Here is an 18844-nt window from a genome sequence, read left to right as displayed (position 1 = left end):
TCAAGCTGGTTTTAGAAAAGGCAGAGGAACCAGAGACCAAATTGCCAACATCCACTGGATCATCGAAAAAGCTAGAGAGCTCCAGAAAAACATCTATTTCTGTTTTATTGGGTTACTTAGTGGGATTTTAAAAGACAAAAAGAAAAGACAGGAGCTTGCATTTTCCCCTCCTCTGCCTTTGCAATGTAACTATTCTGCCTGGGATCTCAAGAACTATATGATTCATCTGTAGTCCTCCAGATTGTTGGGAGAAGAAAGGGGCCCTTTTAAATTCAAATGGGAAAACCATGAGATCTCTGGTTCTGTCTTTCTGTAAAAATTAACTTGTAAATGAGCTGTACTCAATTGGTTTAAAGGAAATTGAGGAACTTCCTTCCCTGAGAGTCCCGTGGTTAAGACTCCATGCTTGGACTTCCCTCTTAGTCCAGTGCTTAGGAATTCACCTGCTAGTACAGGGGACATGGGTTCAATCCCTGGTCTGGGAAGATTCTACACACCATGAGGCAACTAAGCCCCTGTGCCACAACTACTGGGCCCATGCACCACAACTACGGAAGTCTGCATGCCCTAGAGACTGTGCTCCACAACAAGAGAAGCCACCGCAATGAAAAGCCCATGCACTGCAACTAGAGAGTAGCCCCCACTCACTGCAACTAGAGAAAGCTGGCAAGCAGCAACCAAGACCCAGTGCAGCCAAAAATAAATAAATAAATAAATAAATAAATAATGAATTTCTAAAACTAAATTTAAAAAAAAGACTCCATGCTTTCAATGCAAGAGGGCCAAGCTTCTATCCCTGCTTGGGGAACTAAGATCCTACACACTATAGGACGGGCCAAAAAAAAAAAAAGGAAATACAGCCTCATATATATTCTCAAAAATATAGAAGAGGCTCACCATAATATGGGCTTTGCTTGTGACTCAGCTGGGAAAGAATCCACCTGCAATGCAGGAGACCTGGGTTCGATCCCTGTGTTGGGAAGATCCCCTGGAGAAGGGAAAGGCTACCCACTCCAGTATTCTAGCCTAGGGAATTACATGGACTGTATAGTCAATGAGGTCACAAAGAGTTGGACATGACTGAGTGACTTTCACTTTCACCAGAATACATTTTGGGTTCCTATGATCTGGGAAATATTCAATATTTAATTACTATCTGGTATTAAAGCTAGCTTAAGCTTGTGGGTTTAATTAATACAGACCCCTCTTTTGAGTTATCAACATTAAGTATACTACTTTTACTGTACCTAGGTTTACTGGAAGTCAATCAGTGCCTATTGTCATTGTTATGAAATCTGTTGATGGGAAAGACAACCTGACATTAATAAAATTTTTAAGCAAATGTAACTGGAATAAGAACTTTATGGTAAATGCTATAAAAAAGTATGTTTTGGAAACATCCATCTAAAATAATCTCTTCAAATGTTGGTAAGTTGAAGCTAAACTAAGTTGAATAATAGGAATTCATTTAATATCCAGGTCATTTCAAATAAAATAATTGAGAACATTAATTGCTAAACAGGTCTAAATTTACCTACTTTCATCTTCTTGTGTGAGAGAAACTAAAGATATCTGATGCCACCTTGAGATGTTGTTGTTTTTTTTTTTTTTTAAACCAATCTATAGAATGCTAATGTAGAAGACAGTTCACCGTTGCTTAAGGAAAGTAGGACGTGTGTTTTCAGAAAGGAAGATGTGAGGAATGGAAATATGTTTTGTTGAAAGGGAAAAGGTTTTTCATCCTCCAGCTGGTTATTTCTGAATGGAAAGAGTAAGGAACAAAGTATGGCTTCAGAAAGTTACAGAAGGTTTTCAGAAAGGGAACATTGAGAAAAGAATTTTATATGTGGCGAGCGTCTTCTAAGTTGGATTAAATTTAATTAGGTAAATGGATTTTTATTAAGAGTAGGCTGTTACAGGACAGGATTTGGTTTTTCTCTCTCATAAGAGAATGAAGTTTTCCTGGAATGCTCCTTTTGATATCAGATTGTGTGAGTTTCTTTCCCTTTAAGTGATCTAAAATATTTTTTCCACTTTAGGTTAAGAAATAATGATTTCACAGTGACCCATGATTCTATCTGATCAAGCATTTTAAAACTATTTGAGACTTTTGACAGACTTCTCAAACATCAATTTCTATGGAAATTCTCTTGACTTCCAGTTAACTTTGGGGTGCTTCAAGGGGCCCCTGGAACATCCCAAAGAGAGATCCTAAACTAATTGGGTTAATCTATAAAGAGAGGTTTGCCACGTTCTCAGAGAACCCTGGCAAGTTTAGGGATAAATTTGTCAGGCTGGCGTTGATACTCTGTCTCACCTGGAAGGACATCATGGTTATTCTGCCTCATTCTTGCACCCCGGATGAAAGGAGTGTATACCAAGAAATGCCAGGGAACTCGCAAATGGCCTGCTGCTGCTGCTGCTAAGTCGCTTCAGTTGTGTCCGACTCTGTGCGACCCTATAGACAGCAGCCCACCAGGCTCCCCTGTTCCTGGGATTCTTCAGGCAAGAACACTAGAGTGGGTTGCCATTTCCTTCTCCAATGCAGGAAAGTGAAAAGTGAAAGTGAAGTCGCTCAGTCGTGTCCAACTCTTAGTGACCCCATGGACTGCAGCCCACCAGGCTCCTCTGTCCATGGGATTTTCCAGGCAAGAATACTGGAGTGGGGTGCCATTGCCTTCTCCGAGCAAATGGCCTACTGGCCATCAATCCACACTACCAAATTTATCAGGTAGGTGGGGATGCAATCCCAGAACATGACCCACCTGGGGACTATGAAGATTGTGTAGGCCAGGCTAGGATGAGATGTTGTATTACTTATCTATCAGAAGAAATGAAGAAGGTATATGATGAAGCCTGTAAATTATGATAAGGTCCAAGAGGTTACACAGGAAATAGATGAAAACCTGGCAGTCTTCCTGAGTCAGGTGACAGAGGCATTCAGGAAGCACACCAATATAGACTGAGTCCACAGAAGGGAGGACACTATTGGCCATGCATTTTATCACTCAGGCTACTCCAAAAGTCTGGGGAAAATTATAAAAGCTTGAGGCTGGGCCCCAAAACCCATTATCAACCTTGGTAGAAAAGCCCATCAAGGTCTCTAACAACTGAGACTTAATGGAAGAGGCCAATGAGGATAAGAGGTTAATAAAGAAAACACAGCTTTTATTGCTCTGATTCACCCACCACCTTGACGGGACCCTGGATGGCCAAGAAGGCTGGACAGATCACCCAGAACCTCCCTAGGCCCAAACCAATGTACCTTTGGTTGTAAAGGGAGGCATTGGAGGGAGGAATGTCCTGAGTGCCCTCCTGTGGGACACCTGAGGGGCAACTCCAACTAGCCCCAGTTCCTTGTGAATCTCTCAGATGAGAGATCCCCATACACCAATTGATGGGCCTACGTGGCTTCCCAGCTCCAGATCCCACACAATCCATCCTCATTACCCCAGTGGAGCCTTGGATCACCCTTGATGTGGCAGGTAGGAGAATTAAATTCCTTGTAGACACTGGAGCTGCCTCCCCTGTTTTGACTTTGCTGGCCAGCTCCCTCTCCAACCATAACTGTACTGACAGGAGTTGAGGGACAGCCAAAGATAAGGGGATTTATGCCTCCCCTTGTCTGCAGAATCGGGTCCATTATTATTACTCACTCCTTTTTATATATGCCAGAATGCCCTGTGCCCCTCTTCGGGAGAGATCTGGTGAATAAGGATCTAGACAGGGTGAAGTCCAAGGAGGTAAAGAATCTGAACGGAGAATGCATCTGTTAGTATCCCCAGATGACCCACCCATTGGGCATCAAAATATCCCCCACAACATCCCCCAAGAAATCAGAGAACAGGTAGATTCTGCAGTTTGGGATACCTCGGTGCCAGGAAGGGCTAAATGTGTTCCCTCAATAAAAATAGGATTAAGGCCTGAGGAGAAATACCCCTGGAAGAGACAATTTCCCTTAAAGCCTGAGGCCCTGAGGGGACTCAAACTGTTGCTCAGCAAATCCCTAAAACACAGACCCATTACACCCTGCCAATTCCCTTGCAACACCCCCATCCTCCCCATTCAGAAGCCTAGCAGAGAGTATCAGTTTGTGCAACACTGACAAGCAGTGAGTGAGGCAGTCATCCCTATTCATCCACTGGTGACACCCATACCCCCTCCTCATCCAAGTGCCAGGGAACATCCAGTAAGTATTTCTCTGTTTTGGACCTCAAAGATGCATTTTTTTCTATTCTCTACATCCAGAATCTCAATACCTTTTTGCCTTTGAATGGAGGGACCCTGACACCTGGGGGCTAACCAATATACCTGGACAGTGCTTCCCCAGGGTTTTCAGAACAGCTCCCATCTTTTTGGAAATGCATTAGCAAGGGAACCGAGAGAACTGAGCCCTGAGAAGGGAACTCTGCTACAGTATGTTGATGATCGGTAATGAGACTAAACAAGATTCAGATAAAAACACTGTTAGGGTCCTAAATTTTCTGGCAAAAATGAGGATATAAAGTCTCTCCAACCAATGCTCAGATCTCACGGCAACAGGTTCCATATTTAGGATTTGTTTTGACCCCAGGGGCAAGAGCCCTGGTCACAGATGGAAAAAAAGCAATTAGTGCATTACCATCTGAAACCACAAGGGGGCGGCTTCGAGGCTTTCTTGGGATGTCTGGGTTCTGTCATATCTGGATTCCAAATTATGGCCTTATAATGGCACCCCACTCCGGTATTCTTGCCTGGAAAATCCCATGGACGGAGGAGCCTGGTAGGCTGCAGTCCATGGGGTCGCTAAGAGTCGGACACGACTGAGCGATTTCACTTTCACTTTTCACTTTCCTGCATTGGAGAAGGAAATGGCAACCCACTCCAGTATTCTTGCCTGGAAAATCCCAGGGACGGGGGAGCCTGGTGTGCTGCCGTCTATGGGGTCGCACAGAGTCGGACACGACTGAAGCGACTTAGCAGCAGCAGCAGCAGAAGCAGGAAAATCCCTATATGAGGCTCTAAAGGGAGAAGAATGGGAACTCCTTCAATGAAATAAGGACCACTAGCGAGCCTTTGAGACGCTAAAGACTGAGTTGAGTGGAGCACCAGCACTGAAGCTTCCAAATTCAGACAAGCCCTTGAGAGAATCCCTTGGGCTGCAAGTTCCAAACAGTCCATCCTAAAGGAAATCAGTCCTGAATATTCATTGGAATGACTGATGCTGAAACTGAAACTCCAATACTTTGGCCACCTGATGGGAAGAACTGACTCATTTGAAAAGACCCTTATGCTGGGAAAGATTGAAGGTGGGAGGAGAAGGGGACAACAAAGGATGAGATGGTTGGATGGCATCACCAACACAATGGACATGAGTTCAAGTAAACTCTGGGAGTTGGTGATGGACAGGGAGGCCTGGCGTGCTGCAGTCCATGGGGTTGCAAAGAGTCGGACACGACTGAGTGACTGAACTCAATTGAACTGAACTTACCCTATATGTTCATGAGAGGTCAGGGATTGCACTAGAAGTCTTGACTCAAAACTGAGAGTGGATCAGAGATCACTGGCTTATTTTTCAAAACAACTGGAATCAGTGACCCTGGGATGGCCAAGCTGTCTGTGGGCAGTAGCAGCCACAGCCCTGTTGGTTATGATGCTTTCAAGATCACCCTGGGACAACACTTAGATATGTTAACCCCTCATCAGGTACAATCTGTGCTGAAAGTCAAAGGACATCACTGGTTGACAGGAGGAAGGTTATCAAGATATCAGCCCTTCCTAATGGACACCCCTGACATTATCTTAAGGGTGAACCAAACAACAAATCCAACAGCTCTGCTTCTAGCTGTTGAGAGTGAAGACTTAGTGCATCAGTGTACAGAGGCCACAGAATAAACTTATTTCAGGAGGTCTGATCTTCTAGATGGGCCCTGAGGTCAAATGCTTTACTGATGAGAGCAGTTTTGTAGAAATGGGAACCCCCAAAGGCAGGGTATTCCATAGTCAGTCTAGATGAAGTTATAGAAGCCAAGACCTTGCCACCTCAAACACTTGCCCAGAAGGCTGAACTAATTGCATTAGTGAGAGCATTGAAATTAGGGAAGGATAAGAAATTGAAGATTTTTACTAACTCTAAATATGGGTTCCATGGGCTACATGCTCATGCTGCCATTTGGAAAGAAAGAAGAATGTTAACTGCTAAAAATTCCCCCATAAAACATAAAGATTTGATTCTGGCTCTTTTTGAAGCAGTGCAGCTTCTGACCCAGGTAGCAGTAAATAGGGCCCATCAGAGGGGTGGATCCTTTGTGAGTCAGGGGAATAGCAAAGCTGATCAAACTGTAAAACAGGCAGCTTGATCATAGGAATCTGAACAAGTTATGGCTCTAGTGATTGGTCCCCCAGAACTCCCTAGCCTTCACCAGTATTCCACACAGGAACAAGAACATGCTGAGAAATGGGCTATGAGAAGGGAATCACAGGGTGATACTAAAAAGGAAGATAAGATTCTAATCCCTGAGGCCCAACAATGTAAACTCACTAAGAGCTTACATGATGCCACCCGCTCTACGAGGGATGTACTACGGGACTTGATGCAGAAGGTCTTTTCGGTGAAGGGGCTTAAAAGAACAGTAAAATAAGTAATACATGCTTGTGATTTGTGTGCCCACAATAACCCACAGACCCATCCAATCCCCCCCCCTCCTTCATTATTCAGGTCAATCCAACACCAAGATACTTACCTGGAGGAACACTGGCAGTTAGATTTCATCCAAATGTGCCCACTGTCAGGATATAAACAACTTCTGGCATCTGTTGATACTTCCACATCCAATCTGAAGAGGTTAAGGACATCTGTAAGTCCTCTTTAAAATAAATAATTCCTCTGTTTGGACTTTCAAAATCCCTCCAGAGCAATAACGGGCCTTCTTTTATAGCCAAAATCACACAGGGGCTCACAATGGCCCTAGGAACAAGTACACACCTCTTGGTATGCCCAGTCTTCAGGGAAGGTAAAGAAAATGAACCATACTTTAAAGAAAACCATAGTGAAGCTCTGCCAAGAAGCTCATAACCCTGGACCAACTTGTTTCCTATTGTACACCTCAGGGTCCATGTAGCCCCCAGGAGTGGTCTGAGGCTCAGCCCATTTGAAATGACCAATGGAGGCCTTTTCTTACTACTGACTTTCTACTGGATGAAGACATGAGCCAAGCCCTGAGATATATTATTAATCTGGGACAAGGTCAGAAGGCAATCCAGTACTGTGCCTCCAAGGCACTGCCCACTCCCACTAAAAATACAGAGGAAGGAGCAGTTCTTACACAAACAAACCCCAGGGACCAAGTTTTTCTTAAAATCTGGAAAGAGGGGTTCCTCCCAATACCAACTATTGCCAAAATGCAAGGGCTTCTATAATATAATTTTAACCACTTCCACTGTTGTCAAACTGCAGGGGATATCCAGTTGGGTACATTTACCCAAACCAAAGCGTTTACCTTCAGAAACCCTGCAGGTCACAGCAGAACAATACACCCATAAGCCAGTGGAAGATCTGATATACCTATTCAAAAAACAGACACCATCAACAGATAAGCAAAATGATGTAGTATGTTGGCTCCTATTTGAAACCTTAATGTGACTTGGGACCTCTCTTGTTTCCTTGGCTAATGTGATTCTTGACAATTCTCTGACACTTGATTGCCTTCTGGCAGAACAAGGCAGAGGGGCTTCATGATTTTGGCAGAGGCAATATTGCCTTCGTTGTCTGGTCAACAGTTAAGGAAGCCCAAAGTTAACCCTGGTTCCTTCCCTTACTAGGCCCTTTCATGGCTATCGTTCTTCTCTCCTTTTAGCCCTTGTTTGTTTAACCTCTTGGTTAGTTTGCATCTTTTAGGCTCCAACAGTTTGAAATAAGGCTCATAATCATGGCTCAAGGAATTCAGTCCATTCTAGCAGTAAGTGGGCCAGGTTCCTACAGTTCCTCAGAACAGTCAGTGAGGGGCTTTTACACCTCTAGGGTAAGCTAGGGTCTGTGGTCCCTGTCCAGCAGGAAGAAGTTTCAAAAGAAGAGATCTTCAGCCCCTTGTTTGTTAAGTCACTCAGTCGTGTCTGGCTGTTTGCAACTCCATGAACAGAAACCTGCCAAGCTCCTCTGTCCATGGGATTTTCTAGGCAAGGATACTGGAGTAGGTTGCCATTTCCTTCTTCAGGGGATCTTCCTGACTCAGGGATCGAACCCACGTGCCCTGTTTGGCACTTGGACTTTTTACCCCTGATTACACCTCAAGAATGAGTGTGGAGTCTCTCAGGGGGGATGAGACAGGCCTGGGACCATTTGCCGGAGTGCTGCAATGTTTGCACCTGGACACACCTCTCCTCCAGCAACAAAATACAAAAAAACTATATGGAACTAAAAATAACTGTGTACATGTACAGTTGGGGCAAATACTGGACCCAAAAGATACAAAGAGACCAAAAATTCCAACTGCCACTTTTGAAGAACCTAGTGCAAAAACAGGTTATCGAGAGCACAAGCAGGGTGTAGAGAGCAAAAACAGAGTGTCAAGAGCAAAAGCAAGGTGTCGAGAGCAAAAGCAAGGTACTGCACATGCCCCCCTGCACACAATGCCACCTAATGGGTGGGCAAAACACCTAAGCTACCCCTCCAGCCTGACTCCTGGACACACTCCTACACTCACCCCATGGAAGGAGCAAGCTTGCCCCCAACTCAGAGAGTGATCAAGAAAGGGAACCTATTGTTTGTTCTGTCTCCTGCCTGGGGCAGCAGAGGCCCCAGTAAAGCCTTGTCTAGATTTCTTGTCTGGCCTCTGGTCAATTTCCATTGTTTGTGAAATGCCAAGAACAATGTGATCAATAGAATCTAGTGAAAGTGATGTGTCATTTCTTTTTTATTTTATTTTTAAACTTTACAATATTGTATTAGTTTTGCCCAACATCGAAATGAATCCGCCACAGGTATACCTGTGCTCCCCATCCTGAACCCTCCTCCCTCCTCCCTCCCCATACCATCCCTCTGGGCTGTCCCAGTGCACCAGCCCCAAGCATCCAGCATCGTGCATCGAACCTGGACCTGCAACTCGTCTCATACATGATATTACACATGTTTCAATGCCATTCTCCCAAATCTCCCCACCCTCTCCCTCTCCCACAGAGTCCACAAGACTGATCTATACATCAGTGTCTCTTTTGCTGTCTCGTACACAGGGTTATTGTTACCATCTTTCTAAATTCCATATATATGCCTTAGTATACTGTATTGGTGTTTTTCTTTCTGGCTTACTTCACTCTGTATAACAGGTTCCAGTTTCATCCACCTCATTAGAACTGATTCAAATGTATTCTTTTTAATGGCTGAGTAATACTCCATTGTGTATATGTACCACAGCTTTCTTATCCATTCATCTGCTGATGGGCATCTAGGTTGCTTCCATGTCCTGATGTGTCATTTCTGAAGTTACATTTTAAGAGGCCTTGCACTTCCCCCTCCGGCTCCCCCACCCCCACCCCCTGCCTCGCCCCACACCGCCCCCCACCGAGCCGTGCTGGTTCTGCAGCTCTGTGGCAAGCCTTGGAGTCTTGTTCCGTTCCGCGGAGTCTTGGTTCTGTTCCGCAGGATGAGGTTTGTTAAAGTTGTCAAGAACAAGGCCTACTTCAAGAGATACCAAGTGAAATTCAGAAGAAGGTGAGAGGGCAAAACTGACTACTATGCTCGGAAACGATTGGTAATCCAAGATAAAAATAAGTCCAACACACCTAAATACAGAATGATTGTTCGTGTAATGAACAGAGAAATCATTTGTCAGATGGCTTATGCCCGTATAGAAGGAGATATGATAGCTTATGCAGCTTATGCTCACGAACTCCCAAAATACGGTGTGAAGGTTGGCCTGACAAATTATGCTACAGCATACTGTACTGGCCTGCTGCTGGCCCGCGCTGCTGGCCCACAGACTTCTTAATAGGTTTGGTATGGACAAAGTTTATGAAGGCCAAGTCAAGGTGACTGGAGATGAATACAATGTGGAAAGCGTTGATGGTCAACCTGGTGCCTTCACCTGTTACTTGGATGCAGGACTTGCCAGAACTACTACTGGGAATAAAGTTTTGGGGGCCCTAAAAGGAGCTGTCAATGGAGGCTTGTTTATCCCTCACAGTACCAAACGGTTCCCTGGTTATGATTCAGAAAGCAAAGAGTTCAGTGCTGAGGTACACCGAAAGCATATCATGGGGCAAAACATTGCAGATTACATGCATTACCTGATTGAAGAAGATGAAGATGCTTACAGGAAACAATTCTCTCAGTACATAAAGAACAACATAACTCCAGACATGATGGAGGAGATGTATAAGAAAGATGTATATGCTGAAGTTAAAAAGAAGAGGTGGAACCGTCCCAAAATGTCACTTGCCCAGAAGAAAGATCGGGTAGCTCAGAAGAAGGCAAGCTTCCTTAGAGCTCAAGAACAAGCTGCTGAGAGTTAAACCAAACCACAATTTTCTATCAAGATTTTTCAGATAAGACAATAATAAATTTATTGAACAAGCAAAAAAATAAATAAATAAGAGGCCTTGCAGCTTCTGCCTTGGTCTCATGGAAAACTTATCCTTGGAGCCTTCAGCATCATATATTAAAATCGGAGTCATGTCAATATATGACAAAACCAACACAATATAGTAAAGTAATTAGCCTCCAATTAAAAGAAATAAATTTATATTTAAAAATCTGAATACCTTAAAGCTACCTTGTTGATCATACACAGAGAGGCTCTGAGATTTTATGTAGAATGATTCAGCCATTTGAGTTATCTCAGCTGAAGCTCTGGATGCAGCATGAAACTGGAATTGAGCTGTCCACCCTGGGCCCTGCTTAAATTACAGATTCAAGAGGAAAATAAATAATTGTTGTTTTAAGCCATTAAGTTTGTTACACAGCAGTGGATCATAGAAACACTCCTCTCTTTTCTCCTTCACTTGTAAAGTGTTTCCTTAGGTGAGTACAGAGTGAGCAAGCATGGGTCAGGTCAACTCGAGAAAAGGGACTTTTCCAGCCACCGTTGCTGGAGTAACTGGTTTATCCATGCTGTGAAGATATACGTCTTCAGTGCTGTCTTCTGAGAGGTAAATAACTCTATCATTTCTGTGGTCAAGACACTCAGGGGACCCAGATCATATCTGCAGCTTGTATCCAGGTGCAAACCCACAACTCAACTTCTTAATGCATATGCACATCCATCTATTTCACTGAACATGAAGGATAAGTTTCTATAGAAAAGCTATAACAAGAGTATAAGTAGCAGGAGGATTACAGGCAGAAGGAATGACCAATTTCTTTCTGGACTCTATAGACTTAGGACTGCCAGCACATGTGCCCCTTTAGGACCTGCTCCCCACTCGTGTTTGCAAAATAGAACTCATCCTATGACTGAAGCAATTAGACCAGGGGTGTGCACATGACTGATGAGTAACCATTCCATTATTGTGCATGGGTGTGAGCATGCTAAATCAGTCTGACTCTTTGTGACCCTACAGACTGTAGCCTGCTAGGATCCTCTGTCCATGGGATTCTCCAGGCAAGAATAATGGAGTGGGTTGCCATGCCTTCCTCCAGGGGATCTTCCCAAAGCAACCCAGGGATCCAACCTGAGTCTCCTGTGGCTCCTGCACTGCAGGCGGATTCTTTACCACTGAGCCACTGGGGAAGTCCAATCTGTTATTGACTGCCCAACACTTTATCTGGTGATCTTCCTTGAGAATTTGAGCTAAGATATAAAGAGACTCTAGCATACACTTGGACAGAAAGGAATGAGGAATCGGTGAGATGACTCTTCTCAGCCATATGTATGCCAATGAGTAAGTAAAGAGTGCTGGTTTGCAGGGGGAAAAAAGCAGTTATAAAATTCATTGGCAGGGGAAGGAAGGGGGGAGAAAAGAAAGAAAAAGAAAGAGCATGAGTGAACTCTAGCAGTAGTTCTTTTATTGGCTTTGAATATGCCCTAGTTTAAATAATTTAATTATTAAACAGTAATAATTATTAAACTATTTCATTTTTGGTTAGGGGTGATGGTGGGATGGGATTTAACAGAAAGGGAATTTTGTCTTCACTTTTTTTAAAGGATCCCTGAAAACACCACTCTTTGATATAGATTTTGTTTTAGGTTTAAGTTTCTCATTAATGAATACTTCAAAACCATGAGCTTTAGAGATTGTTTCTCTAAAATTAGTTTTGTTTGTTCATTAAAAGGAACAACATCACTGTGGGACAGAGCTCCCAAGGCATCAGAAGGCCTAAGCAGATACTTCTTTACTTCTCTCAGATGAATCAGAGAACAAATTTAGGAGGAGGGAGCCTTGAACAGTGCAGGCTCTGGATCTTTCTAGACCCTGTCTAACCACTCTCATTGTGACTACAGATTAGTCTCTTCACCTCTGTGGACCTCTGTTTCCTCCACTGTACTACATGGAAGTCACAATTTTAACCTTTTATGAATATAAAACATCTAAGGGTCTTACTCAAAACATTGTCACATAGACTTTTCATCTCACTCTGAAGAAGGAAAAGTGTGTACTGGTTAAAGACTCTATTGCCTAAGATCTGGAACTTAAATTAACAGTAATGTCTAATACTTGAGCACATGTACTTCTCTTCCTGATTGTGCAATAAATGGCAGGAAGTGAAAAAGGGAACATTCTTAATGCTCAAGTTAAGTCAGATGCTCATTAAGGATATACATTAGATGTGAATAAGTGTGGGAAAGTAGAAAGTTAACCAAATTTAAGCCTACACAATCTGCATTTGATGTCCTACCAAACGCCAAAATACTGTGCTCAGAGAATTAAACCAACAACTTACTTTGTGTATTGTAGTAAAAGTCAACCCAAGCATAGCATATGTTAATATTTAATATTTTAAAAAAGTCTTCAAAAAAAATAAAAAATAAAAAAAGTCTTCAGACAAACCCTACAGCATTTATTGAGAATATATCTGATAGTTTATATGGCAATGCTTACGTCCTCCATGAGGCTATAAACTCCATGAAAACCCTTTTACCATTACTCTCCCCCGACCCCTCCTCTTGAGCCACTTTGGGAAAGAATAGGGAAAGGTTGTAAATGTTTCCTTCACTAGTATGCAAGCATTCATTTGACAAACGTCTTATTGAGCAATTAGTGTGGAGTTAAGCAAGGCTTGGGGGATTTAAAAAAAGACAGGGCTTTTGGTCTCGAGAAATTCACAGTTCCAATAAGGAGACAGTACAAAAATACTTATTTTTCCAAGTTCTTGTTCAATTTTAGAGTCATTCGCAGAAGCTCTAAGAAAGCACGTTAGAGAGGGCAAGGAGGGTCAGAAAGGTCGTTGGGGGAATTTCCTGGGGTGGGGGGTGACACTAGCCAGACGACGTGGGGTCAAGGATTGAGGCCAGTGAATTTCAGGACCCTTCCTGCACCAGCAGGAATTCCTGTTCCCTCACCAATAGCATCACAAAACTGAAGTCTAATGTCAACTAGGCTGCCCTTCCGGGTCTAGAACTTGGAAACTGAGAACCTAGGGCAAAAAGACCTGGCTGTCGCAGATGTACTACCGGCAGCCGGACAGTCCGGTTGAGTTCAAAGAGGGGCGGGGCAGGTTCGGAGCTGGGTCGGCTGTGCGGGAGCCGAAGCCGGCCGGACCAGCCCCTGGAGGCCGGCGCAGGAGCCCGGCCAAGATTGGTTGTGTTCGTGCGTCGACCTCTCTTCATAGGCCGCGCAGGGCTACTCGCGGGACTTTGATTGGTTCCCCGAGCGCTGAGCAGTCATTGGCTGCGGTGGGTCGTCAGGACAACTGAGAGGAAAAAGAACAGGGGTGTTGGGCCTGGCGGGCAAACCTGGGCTGCGGGCTACTGGGTGGTTCCGCGGGGCAGTGTTCAGACCGCTGCGGGGCCCAGGCGCCCGGGGTTCACATTGCAACTCCAGGAGGTGCCTGAGCCAGCAGGCCGGCGAGGAGTAGCGGCCAGTGAGACCCGGCGGGCCAAGACCATGGGCTGCTTCTTCTCCAAGAGGCGGAAGGCTGAGAAGGAGTCGCAGCCGGAGGACGAGGAAGTGCAGCCGAAGCAGTACAGCTGGGACCAGCGCGAGAAGGTAGAGTCCCTTAGCGGCTGGTCTCAGTCCTGCTGAGCAGCTCGGCGAGGGTCCCCCGCGGCCAGCATCGCTAAGGGGGCGGGCCCAGCAGCTGCTGCTCTTGCGCGCGTGCTCTCTCCCGCAAGCTGTTGAAGTCGAAGTGAATGACTTTTGGGGGAGCCGTGAAATTGAACGCTAGAGAAGGCTTCAAGGAGGGCGGTGCAGCTCTGGATGGGGCCCTAGAGCTCATTGTCCAGGCAGTTGAACACTGCGGGCTTTCCCTCCTCTCTGCATCCTGCTCTCCGGTCCAAGAATGGACTCCAGAGAAGGAAGGAGAACCTGGAATGCCCCAAATCACGTCTGCTCATTTCACTTGCAGCGCCGAGCAGGGTTTTGTCCAGTCCTCGAGTTACACTTGGGACTGATCTCATCTCTTTTGCGGCTTATGTTCTTTCTGTGGCTGTTTTCTCTTTTGTCTGCCCTAGTCAGTAAATCTCTGGTGCCTCCTGATATATTCCACTGCAGAATTTTCTCAATGATGAAGTGGACCATTTGACATATACAGCCCTGCTTTCCCTCCTCTTCCCGAAAGGAATGATGAAAATCAAATCAGTCTTTGGAATGTGTGTTAAGACTGTAAGGTGAAAATAACCTACATAAGCTAGGCAGTATTTTACTGTTGAATGAGTGAAAATGTCCTTATTTTTACTTTTCCCTATAGCCAGAAACGAAAAACCTTTGAACACGTCCACTACCTTTGAACAGTTTTAGTCTTACACAAAACACACTTAGTCATAAATTTCATAATGCTTCCTCTTTCTACATAGTTCTCCATTTATGTTTAGAAAAATACTTTGATAGATCCATTAATTTTTTTCTCTTCCAAACAAAATGATAAGAAGTTTTAAATGGGTGTTATGAACAGTTAATACAACTCCTTGCTTAATGAAACATATCTTTATCAATGAATGCTTTATAGTAAATGTTTTATTAATGATTTGTTTTCATAGACCATCCTACATGATTTCCAGTCCCCCGCAGAATTTATTCACATGAACTCGGTTCTCCAAGTGTCAGATTTTAAAAATTGGACACTTTTTTACAGACTTCTCAGCCCCATCTTTCTGCCCCTGCTTCACAGGGTTGCATAGTCGGTTTATTCTATTTTATCCATACTTGATAGCTGCATTTTTTAAATTATATTTATTTATTTTAATTGATTGATAATTGCTTTACAATATCGGTTTGCTTTCTGTGATAATCAACATGAACTAGCCATAGGTGTACATATGTCCCCTCGCTCTTGAACCTCCCTCCCACCTCCCACCCTTTCCCACCCCTCTAGGGCCTTACAGAGCCTGGGTTTGAGTTCCCTGAATCATACAGCAAATTTCCATTGGGATAGCAGCATTTTATAACGTAGGAGTGGAAAGTACTGTACTTTCTGTCTGAAAGCAAGCCCTTTTAAAAATCTTTTATACTGTTAGAGAATTGCCAGCTTACATTTTGAGACAACAGAGATACCACATTTCCCAACATTGCTTTTTCTTTTTGGAATATTTTGTTCTTTTGGAATTACTAAGAATTCATTCTTGGGCCCCTCTAATTTATGATGACCTGCTAAGGTTGTATATGATTTTAAAGTTTTTTTTTCTGCTCCTTAACTCATGAGCTCGATATGGGTAGTGTGCATATGTTCTATATTAATCCAGTGATACTTTTATTGAGTTTAGCATGGTCTTGCTTGCTTGTAGAAGATTTTAATTGTACCTTAAAAGAAACAGGATGTAAATATAGCCCAGAGAACATGAATGAGATATATTAAAGGTATATAAACAGAATGGTTTGTATTAAAAGTTTAGATCTCTGTAATATGATCATGAAATATAAACAATTTTAAAGTTACATCATACAATTACCATTAAACTTGTAAGACTTAGCTGTAAAAACAAAGTGCATTGCCTGAAAAGTTTCCTTGCAACTTGGAAAAGTGGTGTTTAGACTTTTCCTTAGGTTGCTTAATCAGTATCCTTATTCAGAGGCACCCTCAGGGATTTGGATTTTGAGTTGTGTAATTGAGTCAGTCTTAAGGGACTGAAGCTAGAAGAAATTGTCTCAATTAGAAAGAATGTTTGGGGACTTAAGTGTTGTCATGACAACTGATTTACTGTAATCAACAGTGTAAGAAGCTCATTTTCTGTTGCTGACTTTGAAAAAGAAAAAAACTTATCGTACAGTTACTACATTGATAAGATGCAAAGTATTTTTGGATTGTAAGATCTGTGTTTAAATCATTTGGAAAGAAATGCTTGTATCCTTGTTATCTGTATGCTGCTTCCCATAGCTAGGCAAATTATTCAATATATATGTCCTCAAACACCAAGGAAGACTCACAATGACAAGAATTATTTTCCATGCCCTTGAAGAGCTAACTGGCATTTTTAAATTAAAACAAGAAATATTTAAGTACAAAGGAAGGATGAGTAGTACAGGAAAATAGCTTTCATTTTCTAGTTACTTATACCATTCTCTTCCTAGATGATAGAAATGGTGGCATAGGTATGAAAGTTGTGATTTTGAGCACAGACAATACATATTATATCCACTCAGTTTTCTGAGCTACAAAATGAAACCTGGTAAAGATTTCTCTACTATTTAGTAAGGTAAACGCCTGTCCTGAGGAAGAGAGGTTAGACAGTACTGGCTACTTCTGAGGACAGAACTTGGACAGGCAGAACCAATCTTAATACAAGGCAGATCATAACTCAAGAGTTGTTCATCACCAGAAGGGGTGGCTTTGTGAAGAAACAATCTTCATGTTAGTCAGAATATTCACATAGAGGTTGGATGGTGATTTATTGGAAAGAAGTATCTGCATTGAGTAGGGGGCTGTTTTTGAGTAGATGGTATTTTTAACCTCTTAAGTACCTAAGGTATTCTGTTATCCATGGTTGCCTAGCAAACTACCCCAAAACTTAATGTCACAGAATAATGGCAAGTACTTATTTTGCTTACAATTCTGCAATTTGTGTGGGGCTTAGCCTGGTTGGCTGTCTGCTCTGTGTGTCATCAATCGCGGCAACTTGACTGGGGGATGGAGGATCTGCTTTCAATATGACTTAATCACAGAGGTGGCTGGCAAGTTGATGCTGGTTTTGGCTGGAAGCTTAGCTGGGGCTAAGGGCCAGGGGCCTCGTCATGTAGCCCGGGCTTCCCCACAGCGTGATGGCTGGGTTCCAAAGGCGAGTGTCCTGAGACTGACAGAAGCTGCATGGCTTTTTCTAACTGCTCTCTTAAGTAATGTGACATTACTTCTGCCTTTTTTTTTTTTTTTGGCCATATCGAAGCATGTGGAATTTGGGATCTTAGTTCCCCAACCAGACCAGGGATGGAACCTGTGCCCCCTGCCCAGAGTCCTAACCATTGGACAGCCCGGGAAGTCTCTGCCATATTGTTTACTAAGGCAATCACAGGTGTCACCTACATCCAAAGGGAGGGGTTCTCTTGATGGGAGAAATGTCAAACTTGTCGACTTGTTTTAAATCCTTTACATAAAGTTGTTACTTAATGGAAATAACTAGTTCTTTCTTTATACATTTAAAAATAGTTTTATTGAGATATAATTAATAGGCATACAACAAGTTCACAGAGTTCTGTTTCCATCACTGTGATGTAATTTTTTAACATTTCATCCCTCACAAAAGAAACCCAGATCCATCCCTACTCCCCCCAGCCCCAGGAAACTATAATTTTACTTTCAATCTCTAGAGATTTTGTCTATTTGGGACATTTATCAGTGAAATCATGCAGTATATGTTCTTTTGTATACTTTCACTTAGCATGTCTTTGAGATTCATCCATATTATAGCATATATCAATAATTTATTCCTTTTTATTGCTGAATAACCTTAAAATAGAGTAGATATTTTATTTAATCTTATTTATAAATAAATTTTATTTATTTTACTATCCATTTTGTTAGACATTTGGCTTGTTTCCACTTTTTGGCCGTTACATTCCACTCCTAAGTATATCCCAGAGAAATTAAAACATACTTCCACACAGAAGCTTGTACACAAATATTCGTAACAGCATTATTTGTAATGGCCAAAAAGTGGGAATAAGCCAAATATCTAGAACAGTACAATCATTTCCCCAAATTTCCTCATGCTCTTTTGTAGTCAACTCTGCCTCTAGCCTCTGATCAGTTTTTTTTTTAATTGAAGAATAATTGCTTTAGAGAATTTTGTTGTTTTCTGTCAAACCTCAACATGAATCAACCATAGGTATGCATATATACCCTCCCTTTTGAGCCTCCCTCCCATCTCCAGCCCCATCCCACCCCTCTAGATTGATACAGAACCCCTGTTTGAGTTTCCTGAGCCATATAGTAAATTCCAGTTGGCTATCTATTTTACATATGGTAATGTAAGTTTCCATGTTACTCTTTCCATACATCTCACCCTCTCCTCCCCTCTCCCAATGTCCATAAGTCTATTCTCTATGTCTGTTTCTTCATTGCTCCCCTGCAAGTAAATTCTTCAGTACCATTTTTCTAGATTCCGTATATGTGTGTTAGAATACGATATTTATCTTTTACTTTCTGACTCACTTCACTCTGTATAATAGGTTCTAGGTTCATCCACCTCATCAGAACTGACTCAAATGTGTTTATTTTTATGGCTGAGTAATATTCCATTGTGTATATGTGCCAAAACTTCTTTATCCATTCATCTGTTGATGGGCA

At 42.8% G+C, this 18844-nt stretch overlaps 1 protein-coding gene and 1 pseudogene across 1 annotated transcript in view; both read left to right on the top strand.

Moving 5' to 3' along the window:
- Positions 1 to 9605: 9605 nt before the first annotated feature.
- On the top strand, positions 9606 to 10488 carry LOC113887144 (annotated as a pseudogene).
- A 3319-nt stretch (positions 10489 to 13807) lies between these two features.
- Positions 13808 to 18844, top strand: part of RP2 (RP2, ARL3 GTPase activating protein) — a 46295-nt gene continuing 41258 nt past the window's right edge. The window contains exon 1 of the mRNA XM_027533999.1: positions 13808 to 14118. Coding sequence (XP_027389800.1) covers positions 14017 to 14118 — 102 coding nt within the window. The 5' untranslated portion in view covers positions 13808 to 14016. The remainder of the gene's footprint in view (positions 14119 to 18844) is intronic.

This window comes from Bos indicus x Bos taurus, chromosome X (genome assembly GCF_003369695.1).
Source record: "Bos indicus x Bos taurus breed Angus x Brahman F1 hybrid chromosome X, Bos_hybrid_MaternalHap_v2.0, whole genome shotgun sequence".
Classification (NCBI taxonomy): domain Eukaryota; kingdom Metazoa; phylum Chordata; class Mammalia; order Artiodactyla; family Bovidae; genus Bos; species Bos indicus x Bos taurus.
The sequence above is the reverse complement of the archived record's forward strand: the minus strand, read 5'-3'. Positions and strand labels throughout refer to the sequence as shown.